General features: G+C 38.4%; 1 protein-coding gene across 1 annotated transcript in view; it reads right to left on the minus strand.

Annotated features, from left to right (window-relative positions):
* The window catches only part of LOC308096326 (uncharacterized protein), a 44,487-nt gene extending 38,475 nt beyond the window's left edge, over positions 1–6,012 (minus strand). The window contains exons 1-4 of the mRNA XM_080443732.1: positions 5,964–6,012; positions 4,572–4,613; positions 3,099–3,380; positions 1,731–2,015 (exon numbers count right to left, since the gene is read on the minus strand). Of these exons, the coding sequence (XP_080299858.1) occupies positions 1,731–2,015; positions 3,099–3,380; positions 4,572–4,613; positions 5,964–5,994 (640 nt within the window). The 5' untranslated portion in view covers positions 5,995–6,012. The remainder of the gene's footprint in view (positions 1–1,730; positions 2,016–3,098; positions 3,381–4,571; positions 4,614–5,963) is intronic.
* Between the last annotated feature and the right edge of the window lie 6,501 nt (positions 6,013–12,513).

Below are 12,513 nucleotides of genomic sequence, written 5' to 3' on the forward strand. Positions count from 1 at the left end.
ACAATATAACTTCCAAAATGTTCGTCTTAAATACTTAACAATCACTCCAACTTCTGCCCATCATCTTTCCAGATTAGCTCAGGTTTTTGTGATTGCATTACATCAAATAAAGGAACCCTCGAATCATCATAAAGTGTACAATAAAAAACATCTTTCACTACATACCATTGATATAAAATGGGTTGTCAAGGGCATCACTCTGCTCCACACTGACTGGGTTTTTCATTTCACAAAACAATGTTTCAACCTTCTTCCCTTCCTCATTGTTGATGATCCAGTTTGCAGGGTTCTGTCCAGAACCAGACACCATCCATTCCCCTTGATCTTTCTTCCAGCGATAGGTGACCGGACCTGAATCCGTGATGTTCCCTCCTTCACAGACCAGTGTGCAGCTGGTAGAGTTAGATGTACAAGGTTCCTTGATCACCACCGCTGGCTTTGGGACTTTCTCTGTTGGGGGAAGAAAGAATGAACAATGTTCTTGTGTGATTATGTCCATTTGTGTCTGATGTGTTTTGTTTGTCTTGTAGATTATAGATTATGTATTTTATCACACTATGCTGCTGTAACGCCTCAAGTACATTACATTACATTACATTACAGTCATTTAGCAGACGCTTTTATCCAAAGCGACTTAAAATAAGTGTATTCAACATAGGTAGGGAACGAAAACTACTAATCACCAGAAGTCTTTAGTGCATTTTCTGCAAAAACAAGCAACCAAGAGTATACCTAGCGCTAAGGTAAAAGTGCAATATATCAGCTACCTATTTCCTTAAACAGATGAGACAAAATAGCTAAATCAAATGAGCATGAGCTAAAACAAATAAGTGTATCGACTAAACAAGATCAAATAAACAATACAACAATAGAAAACAAGCGTTCGTACAACTAGTTAACAACAAGTAGGTCAGGCAGAGAGGAAGGGTAGTGTTTCCTGAAGAGGTGGGTTTTCAGCCTGCGGCGAAATATGGGCAGTGACTCTGCTGTCCTAACATCAGTAGGAAGTTCATTCCACCACTGTGGGGCCAGAACAGAAAAGAGTCGTGACCGTGTGGATCGGCCAGAAGGACCCTTGAGTGACGAGGCAATCAGTCGCCCCGAGGTGGCAGACCGAAGTGGTCGGGCAGGGGTGTAGGCATCGACCATAGCCCGGAGGTAAGAAGGAGCTGTTCCTTTCACTGCCCTATAGGCTAGCACCAGGGTTTTGAACTGCAAGTATATCTCATCTCTCATCTCATGTCAAAGCTTATCGTGGATATGATTCACTGAAAGTATTGTATTAAGAACAGAATATTGTCTGTCGGGTGGAAACCTCATATGTCCAAAACTGTTACTTTTCAGAATTCAAATTCTAAAGTATAAAAAGTAGCAGATCTACAAGTTCGAAAGGCGCAGCGTTGTCGATCTGCTCATTTTGATACTTTTGTGTGACACTGTATAGTGTGTTCACAGAAGAACAAATGAAAGCATGGTGAAAGGTGTCTCCGTTTGGTACTTCTAATCTAGGAGGATTAAACATTCAAACACAGCTGGCATTGTAGTGACACATCCAGTGTTAAACAGTTGGCTGTGGATGTAATTCACTCCGCTATGTATCTGCACTGTTATGGTTAAAACCGAGTACCGGACATAAGTGTACTGAAACATATGTATATTATGATGGATAGAAGTACAACACATACTGTAAACATAACATGTATCCTTCACAGGACACAATTCACACTTACTGATCACTTGAACATAGTAAGTCTTGCTCTGCACGCGACCATTTATCTCCACAGAATATTCTCCACTGTCTTCTATGGTCATATTGTTGACCACCAACTTTCCAGTGTCTATATTCAATTCTGTACGGTTTATATATGTCCCGTAGTAATCCACATCAGGACCAAAGGCCACATCCCATTCTGCCGCCTTGTTGGGGCCATGTTTCCACAGGATGCCAGTGATGTTAACAGAGATAAGATCTGGAAGCAAATTAAGGACCGCTCCCAGTGGAAGGTACATGTATCCTGTGTGGAGAAAACGATCAAATTGAACAGTTATAGGAATCAATAATGAGATTTAGTAGAATAAACCAAAACTCAACCATCTCTACAGTAGCACACATATAGTAGCAGTCAAATATGTGTCATGTTCACTTCAGTATATCGTTGCTGTCCAGTGGTAACCAGCTAACTCCATTTTCAGCTTCTTTTTTTTTCATAAATCAACACTATTGAACACCCTTTACGTCTGTGTAAAAAAAATATATTTTTGAACCAATGAAAAGTATCAAAAAGCGCCTCTGACAAAACCTCCCAACTCCATTGGATCCTCAAACTGTCCGTCAGACCACGCAACTCCACCTCCTCTCCTCCTGCTGCACAGCGCAGTGAGTGGCAGAGCGCACACAGACAGAGAGCACAGGTCTGCTGCGGACATAAACAAACTGTATTACTACGCAGGGGTTTTCCCCCGTAGTCTGTTAAAACTATGCAGTGTACCTTTTTATCAAACTTAGCACTGACGCTAATGTTATGAAAACAAGTAATTCTATTTCTAAAATCTATTAAGTGTTTAATGAGGAGAGAAATATGTGACAAGAAATGAGTTCATAGCATTTCTGTCGTGCTAGTTCTACTGAAACTCCAACTCTGTGAAACCCTCTTTGCAGAAGTTATTGTAATATTTAAAGTCCTGTTTATTATTGTAGACCTTTAAGTTAGCATTAATTCACACGTTGTGATGCATTGTGAGCTTGGAGATCCATTGTTAGCTTTTGGGAATTTAGACCCATTTGAAACCTCTCCCTCAGCAGCGATTGGAGCTATTGTCAGATGATCGGACTCCTAACTCCACTTAGGCTGGATTTCTGCTCGGACAAAACTCCTAACTCCACTTGAGCTGGATTTGGGTAAAGTGTTGATAATATAATGACACATGCAAGTATCTGACAATATATAAAGTCACTCTACCAACTTTGATGAGGCAGTATTGCTTTGTTTAAAAAAATATAAGGTTTTCTTCATTTCCTGAAAAATGAGCGTTTTGGAGTTAGCTGGTTGCTGCTGGTTGCTGAATATTGTCCTTCACAGGACAATATTCAAACTTACTGATCACTCGAACATAGTAAGTCTTGCTCTGCAGGCGACCGTTTATCACCACAGAATATTCTCCACTGTCTTCTATGGTCATAGTGTTGACCACCAACTTTCCAGTGTCTTTATTAAGTTCTGTACGGCCTCTATATGTCCCGTAGTAATCCACATCAGGACCAAAGTTCTGATCCAATTCTGCCACCTTTTCGTGGCCATGTTTCCACAGGATGCTGATGTTAACAGAGTTAAGATCTGGAAGCAAATTAAGGACCGCTCCCAGTGGAAGGTACATATATTCTGTGTGGAGAAAACGATCAAATTGAACAGTTATAGGAATCAATAATGAGATTTAGTAGAATAAACCTAAACCCAACCATCTCTACAGTAGCATACATAGTATGCAGTCAAATATGTGTCATGTTCACTTCAGTACTGTATATACCATAGTGGAATATGAAAAACTTCATATAAAAAGACTTTTATGAAATAAAACACAATGTTTACATTGTAGCTCTAAAAGGGAACGAGTGTGATCACCACTTATCACCCCAGTAACCACAAGCTATAGAGCTGAAATAAAGGTTATGATGATGCTCCATTTCAGAGTAGTGTAAAAATGAATAGGGCATACTCACACACACACACACACACACACACACACACACACACACACACACACACACACACACACACACACACACACACACACACACACACACACGTTGTATTACTGTCTCATTCCAGGGTATTAGCTTGTGATGTGTAGAACAGTTACATTTTGACTTTTGTACTGATTGGTGGTCTGAAGGCTACTTGTAGTTATCTTAAATAATCTCATGAACCTTTAGGCGTTTATTTGTTTTCTTTAGTCAGAGAACATGAAACAGAATGAGACAGAAATATCTCTCTTAAAGGGATATTTCACTTTCAAACATATGTTTGTGGTCATTTTAACCGTAACGTCTACTCAGGCTTTTGTGTTTCACCCCAGACAGTTGCTTGATTCAGTATTTAGAATATTTGATATACATTTAATCAGACACGCCCCCTTCTTACACAAACCCATTGTAACTTCAAACTCCATTTTAACCATGATAGATTCATTGAAAACACCCGTCCTTGGTTCTGGTGACTCACACTGCCCTTCTAATACGTGACGTTTTCGATTACTTTTTTCATTCGTTTTATTTTATTATTTGAAAACTTTAGTTACAATTTACTTTGTAGATGTAGCAGACGGATGAGCTTGTAGAAAGCTTGTTTGCTTTTTTCAAAAAACATTTTTAAACATTTTTTAAAGATTTGTGAAATGTCTCATGCAATGAGTACTTTAACATTCGAACTGTAAGTATGGACTTCATTATTCACTTTCTATGAATCTAAATCAATTATACATCCATTTATTTATGTGTTGAGATGGATTGTGGTTGAATTAACAGGATGGCTTTTCTCACACTATACTACCCATAATCTAATGCATTGTCTCACCTTTTGTTTGAGCAGCTCCACAACAGACCAGGATGTACACCACTGTGTGGAGAGAGAGAGAGAGAGAGAGAGAGAGAGAGAGAGAGAGAGAGAGAGAGAGAGAGAGAGAGAGAGAGAGAGAGAGAGAGAGAGAGAGAGAGAGAGAGAGAGAGAGAGAGAGAGAGAGAGAGAGAGAGAGAGAGAGAGAGAGAGAGAGAGAGAGAGAGAGAGAGAGAGATACAGACATAGAGAGAGAGAGGCAGAGAAAGAGAGAGAGAGGGGGGATGCACGACAAAGACAAATGAGAATGTGGCGTGTGTGTGTGTGTGTGTGTGTGTGAGAGAGAGAGCGAGCTCTCTGTGGTGCTTTTTTCATAGTGGAGATGTGGTTTTCTTTGATGTAAATGTAAGTGTAAAGAGTCAGATTTAATGTTTTCCTCTCCGACTTCCTGTTTCTCTCAATGTTTCACTCTCTTTCTTTTTCTCTTTTTTTGTATTTCTATTTCTCTCTTCCTCTCTTTTTCATGCATTTTCTATGTTCTATTTGGATTAAATTTAATCATCCCACCTGAAAATGTATTTTCTGTTTACTAAAGAGCTGGAGAGACCCCTTTTACTGATTACTATCACAATATAGAGCTATTTAACACTGTTACTGAACAAGCAGTATAGCAATGATTATTACTGTAAATTTTTCACAAAAAAAATAAAAATAGAACATTTTGTTTTAGCCACAAAATATCACAACACCTCTATGTCAACTTGAGGGGTCAAACATTTTTCATCATTCTGAATCCATTGCAAGTTTTCACCAAAACCCACTCCTTGGTAGGAAAACAACCTGGCCCCATTTTTCACAAATGCTTGTTTTGTCTGAAGCTTTATAACAGCAATGGGGGAGAAGTGAACAGCCCAGGACTCTCTGGGCCATAATGATAAGTCAATGGGAACCCTTGGGAATATTACTGGCTATTACAAGCCCATTTTAACACACAGGGACCTGGAAACAGGTCATCAACATTTATTTTATTTTATTTTTTTATTGGATCTTATTTTTTACATTTTCAAAAATATATATTAAAAAGAAATTGAAAGAACATGACCCCCTCTCGCTTGAGTAAGGTTACAAGTAAGTATACATTTTCAGCCTGAACATAAAAACACTAAACATTCACTCCATCATTTTAATAACATTGTTTTGTTACAAAATAGGGATTTATGTTTGTTAAATAAATGTAAATGAAAAAAGTGCAAAACGTGTTAGTGAAAAGAAGCAGTGTTATCGGTAGCCCTGAAACATGACTGTCAGACGAGCGTCATGTGAACCATGGCTATGTTATCGGATAGTCTGTCTGGACTAGATACAATTTAATGTTTAAAAATAACTAAAATAAGACAGAAATAAAGTACTCACATGCTATTGTCGAGTTTGATGTGAATGTCATCGTGACAAAATGACGCAGTTTGACTCCTCTGCTTCTGGTTTTGGCTCAAGCATCTATTGCCTGTCCACGCACCCACCAAGGACAGCAACTCATTTAGAAACCAGAGAAGATGAACAATCTAGAATAGTAAAAGTAAATGTGTAAAATACATACTTCATAAACTTTGCATCTCCATATTTCAACTTATGTTTTTTCGTAAATCAATTTCCTACTACTTCATCATACAAGAATGTCGCACAAGTGTCGAGTGTCGAGTGCTCGGGTGGCGCAGTGGTAAAGTCCCTGCCCACCACCACAGAGGTTGTGGGTTCAAATCCACCGTGGTGTACATCCGGCTTTGTCGAGCGTCTACACAATACACAATTGGCACATGTTCGGGGGAGGGAAGCCGGGCGGGGGGGAGGGTGATATTGGTCATTGCACGTACTCCTACGGGCTGGGGGGCGGCACCTGTCAGCGGGGAGTGTTGGGCGGGAGGAGTAGGACGAAGGCTCTACGTCCTCCTGGTGGGGGCTCCTCACTGGCAGGTGAGTCAGTAGGATACGACAGCAGTGACAACACAGAAATGTGTGTGGGGAGGAATCAATTGGCATAACGTCTAAGTTGGGGAGAAAAAGGGGTAAAAAATAATACTCTAAATTAAAATACGCTACTCTAAATAACACAACCCCTCTTAATGTAAACCACTGTTTAATTCATGTTTTAAGTCTTGTAGCCTGTCTAGTATTGTACTGTATTGTAGTATTGTATCTTTTTAAAGTCATTATTAAAAGGTTTAGGAATGGAGTTAGGGATGTGAAAGATTTCTAGAAGATAATAATGTAAATAATGTAGCTTTTTTTAAACGTGGAGCAGAGTGGTCCAGTCGTTTTGAAAAAGTAATTAACAAGAAAGTAACATGCAAAACCTGCCATGTTGCGCGTGCGTGCGTGCGTGCGTGCGTGCGTGCGTGCGTGCGTGCGTGCGTGCGTGTCTCTCTCTCTCTCTCTCTCTCTCTTCAGGCATGTATCTGTTGTATTCTGAACTAATTGGACTATGACACACAAAGGACACTAGAGGGAGTCAGAGCTCCATAAATAAACGTTCTAAGCAACAGTTCAATGAACAGTAATATCCTCCATGCTGGAGATCAGTGCTTCTCAATGTGGGGTCTGGGGACCCCCAGGGGTCCTTGAGGAGGTTCCAGGGGGTCCCTAGAGAAATGGGATAATACAAAAAAATAAAAATAAAAATGTTGATGAAAAAGAAAAAAAGAAACCTCACAAATAGACCTGGCACAAAATATTTTCAAATTGAGACCAGACCTGGATCCCTGAACAGGCCTGTGGGACCCAGGCCCAGGGGTCCAAAGGTCAGGGTCCCAGGCCCAGGGGTCCAAAGGTCAGGGACCCAGACCCAGGGGTCCAAAGGTCAGAGACCCAGGCCCAGGGGCCTAAAGGTAAGGGACCTAGACCCAGGGGTCCAAAGGTCCCCGAAGGACCTCAGCCTCCTCAGAGGTGTCAGTCCAGTTCCAGTCGTTTGTTCAGGTTGAGAAGCACTGACATAAAGGGCCTTTCACCAGCTCACCGGTTTTATTTAAAATTAAAATAAATAAAAAACAGACCGTATTGCTCTTGGAGTGACACACTGATATTAAAAAACATTTAACCACTTAAAGCCAACACACGTGTTGTGAGCTTGTAGATCTGCTATTTTCACTATCTTTGTAAATAGGGCTTAAATGGTTAATTCATAATGTACTTTTTTTCCCTTCCTAGAAATGTAGTGGAGTCAAAAGTACAATATATGTGTTTGAAATGTAGTGGAGTGAAAGTCTTAAGTATCAAAAAATACAAATATTAATACTCAAGTAAAGTACAGACACTTAAATGAATGGCATTGTTACTTTATAGAACCTTACAGTTATGTCATTTTATATTACGGTATGTAAATATGTACATATTTTCCTGTAAGATGCAGTATGACACAAGGAAAAGAAAGGAGAGAATTTCAGATTCCATAAGGACAGATTGAAACATTCACCAAAAATAGCAGGTCTACAAGCTCACAACAATTGCTGTGAGCTTGTAGACCTGCTATTTTTGGTGTTGATGGAAAAAGAACCGCACCAAGTATAGTAGGCTACAGCGCATCTCAGGTCTGTTTTTAAGTACAGTATAGAGGGTCTAAGTGGTTAGACCAATAAAGTGGTTTATTGATAAATAAAAAATGCTATCAAAGTATCCTGCAGTGCCCCTGGACTTGCATCATGACACCCATAGGGTGTTTGATTTATTTTATTTTATTGTATTTATTAGATGTCATAAAATAAAAACACATGTTTATCAGAGAAACTTCAAGTATATAAACGCAACAAAGTCGTGAGACTTAGCCTATTTCCATTGTGGTCCTTGGTCTGAGAGAAACAATACATTACAATACCTTATCTGATACTTATTTCCATTGTGGTCCTTGGTCTGAGACAAACAACAACAAATAATAACAGGTGGCACAACAATGTAAATAAAACAATCTAGAGCTACACTGGAGAGAAATGAGACAGACTCCAGTCACTTTCAGTTCAGAGCCCTGCAGAGGGCAGGTGTGTGTGGCAGAAACCAGCTAACTCCAGCTTTTGCATTTTTTCCCACAAATCAGTTGAACACACACACAAAACCAACTCCATTGGATCCTCAAACGTTCTGCTATTCACCAACCAAGAACCAAGGATGTTCTACAAGTATATCTACATAATTGCAGTATTGATACTTTTACTTAAGTAAAACATTCGAGTGCTTTTTCCACCACTGGTGAGGCAACAATAAATAAAAATACATTTATTGAGTGCTGGCTGTATTATTTTTCTAATGTTAACCCCAAATGCATTTTAATAATAGACAATAATCTGACTGTAACAGTAACATTCACCTACTTACAGTCCAAAGAGACACCATCCTTAAAAATAAATGACCATGACCATGTGGAAGAATATTGTTTTATCATCATAAGTATGGGTCTGGAAACGGCATATATATATGAATAATGAAGCGGTTATATGAATCTCCATGCATTACTACATGATGTGAACATTGGTCACATGGTCAGGTGGTGATTATGGATGTATGATGGCTTTTGTTCCTTCTAGTTGAGAGTAGATTTTCAATCAAATAGTCTATAAAATATTGTTGGTAGGGCTGGATTACTGAAATGATAATGATTTAAAGAAATGGTGCAATATCTATATGATCTGAAATTGAAAACATGTCTTGTCTTGTCTTCCCCTCCCTCTAGATATCAGTAAACATTGGGATAAGATTGCTCTTGACTAGGCTACCATACAAGTTTAAAAACATAATTTAAAGCAATAAACAACATCAACAGGCCCGTTAACCAAATTTACAATATAACATAAAAAATTGATCAACCAGGCAGGTTACATTAGTGAATTTTATGTTTCTTATAAGACATCGAATTTAACTACGTTTCAGTGTGCTATATAAATATTGTGATCGATGCATTTATTGATGACTAATGACCACAAAACGCAGTTCTGTCTCTGTGTATAATGCATTCAAATGGACAACCAGAGGACTTCTAGGAACTGATTCATGTCTACATCTGTTGACATGACGATCAACTATTTTGGACTTCCGTTGTCGCCAACTCTCTTTCCACCACTCTGAGCTTGTAGATATGCTATTTTCTGTACTTTTGTATAACACTCTTGTATGATGAAGGGCAATAATGTGTGGAAAAACATACATTGAAATGTGGAGATACAAGATTTCTGCAAAACTTTGGCCCATCTGTAACCTCACTCATTGATTTAGCTAGATGGGTCAAAGGAATTAGACTGGACACAAACAATGGTGATTCGTTCAACTCAAGCTCATGAATATCAAAATATACTTAGCCTATGTATTCAAAAGTCTGTTAGTGAATTTATTATGAAGGATGTCCTTGTCATCACATAAAAATGTATTCAGTATAGTGAGAGATGACTACTCAAATTAAACAAAGTTTGGCAAACACTAATTTTAATACTAATACTGTGAAATGTCTGCAAATGTTTATTATAAACATGTCTATTTAACAATTCCTGGCAGTAAATTGAACATAGAATAACAAATATGTTGAAGAAATAGAAGAAATGTACACATGACATAAATTAAAGTAAACGTTCATTTTAACATAAATTAATGATTTATTCGATTAAAGATGGACCATGTAACTTTCCTGTTCCAACCCGGATCTGAACCCTGGTCTCCTGTGCAAGTGCTGACATTTTTATGTCTGCTTTATTGCACAGGGGATACATTGAAGTCAACATTTGTGTCAAACCAGAAACAGGTGGTGTCAAAGGCCATGTTTCACCTAGACACAGGCTCTAAATGTCTCAATAGAAGAACAGGGAGACCAAATACAACCACCCCAATTGTATAAGTTATATAGTTATAAGTTGTATATATATGTTATACTTAACATACTCTACCATACATTAAAAAAGGTACATAGTGCCACTTTAAGTAAAATAAATTACATGTTTATTAACAAAATATGTTTAGCTAGATTTGAGTTGGTATGGAGTCTGCATAATTATGTAACAGTGTCATTTATATAGTATGTTTAACTTTAAAATATAATTATATAATTACACAAATTGTGTCACTGTTTCTACTTGACTGTCTGGTCTCCAGGGTTGGTTTATATATGATATGATAATGATGATGATTATTATAGTCATCATCATCATCATATCATTATTATTATTATTGTTATTGTTATTATTTTGTCTAAAACTCCTTTGCCCCTCCTCCTTCTGTCCCTGAATAAGATTCTTGACACACCTCTCCAGTTTTGATTTCCTCATCGGAGATAGGTGGGTGTCTGAGTTCTTTGTATAACAAAATAAGAATTATTTGGGGTTGTGCTTAAATTCATGTCATGTGTGTATAATTTTGCAGCACTGCTTAATGTATATAGTGCAGTATACATGACCAATCAATGTTTATTTCTCCTTTTTGTAGTTTTACTGTGTGTGTCCTGCTACACTGTGAGTGGAGAGGAATAAATCCATCACTCAGCGAGAAACAGTAAAAGGACTCCCAGTTGTCTGTCTGCCTAGTTGAAAAAGGGGGAACTTTTTGACGAGGCCGGAATATAAGGTATGTTTTTTATATTGTATTGTATTAAATTAGGTATGTAACCGTACAATGTTGCAACATGCTACTTCCTCATTGGAGAGAGAGTAGATGCATGCCCTTTGCTGACAAGTATGGCATTTGCTTTCATTTCATTTCATGTCGGAAAGAGAGAATAAACTGAGGCCAACTCTAAATAGCGATCTTGGATCATTCCTTTCATCCACAAACACAACGTAAGTCTCCACCGGTTACACATAAATCGACTGATCGATCGACTTCACAGTTTCAGAGTGATGCGTCAAGTGGCAAGACGATCGGATCAGCGGATCTCCCTCAAATATCATACACTGGTCTGGACACCATATTTGGGCAGAACCGTAACTCCATATATATGGGCATTAAAGGGGCACAGACAGACAGACCGGTACAACAGGCATTCTGACAATGGGTGGGGCGTGCATTTCCAACTTGCATCGTACCCGACTTGCATCTTTCCTGACTAGTTAAAGGTAGGGTAAGTGATTTTCTTTGGTTAAAATAAGTGTTAAATAGCTCTATATTCTGATAGTACTCATTGCTATAGAGTGTTTGTTCAGTAAAAGGAGTCTCCTTGTCTCTCCAGCTCTTTATAAAACAGAAAATGCATTTTCGTTTCAGTTTCATTTCCAATGTTATCCAATCAGGATAGAGAACTCAATCAGGATATAGATTAAACAAGTGAAATTGGAAGTGATGACACTAAGAAATGAGCAGGCAAAATTGGAACTGGAACTGGAACACTATAAAAAATTAAGCTTAAAAATGGGTACTTTCTCCTGATTGGCTGAGATTTTGACACCTACCGGAAAATGTATTTTCTGGAGAGACGTGGAGACTCCTGTTACTGAACAAACACTCTATAGCAATCTAACCTTTTAACAAAATACTTTTTGTTTTAACCAAAAAATATCACTTACCCTACCTTTAAATAAGATTGTTTAGATGCCAGACAATGAGGGCACAGAGGGCAAACATGACATGCACCACAGATCTCTGGTTAGAATCGAACCTGGGGAGTTGCAGTTATGTGGTTGAGGCTGTTTGAACCTGCTATACACACACCCGCTATGTTCTTTTTGTTATTGTAATGACCTTTTTTGTTCTGTGTCCTCCAATAGACCAGTGAACTTCATACAATGAATATGAACACAGAAACAGCTGCTGGCAGTGCGGAGCGAATCGTTTTAGAACCATACAAATATTTGCTGCAGTTGCCTGGTAAGTTATTTTGATATGTATATCTGCAGGACAGCAGATTATGAGAAAGGCCTGTAAACAAAAGGTTAGAACTTCCATACCATATCTGGACCGTTTCAATAGTTTTCATATATTGGCTCTTGTACTGCACATCCTTACT

Source organism: Gymnoscopelus braueri, assembly GCF_963280865.1.
Source record: "Gymnoscopelus braueri genome assembly, chromosome: 12".
NCBI lineage: Eukaryota > Metazoa > Chordata > Actinopteri > Myctophiformes > Myctophidae > Gymnoscopelus > Gymnoscopelus braueri.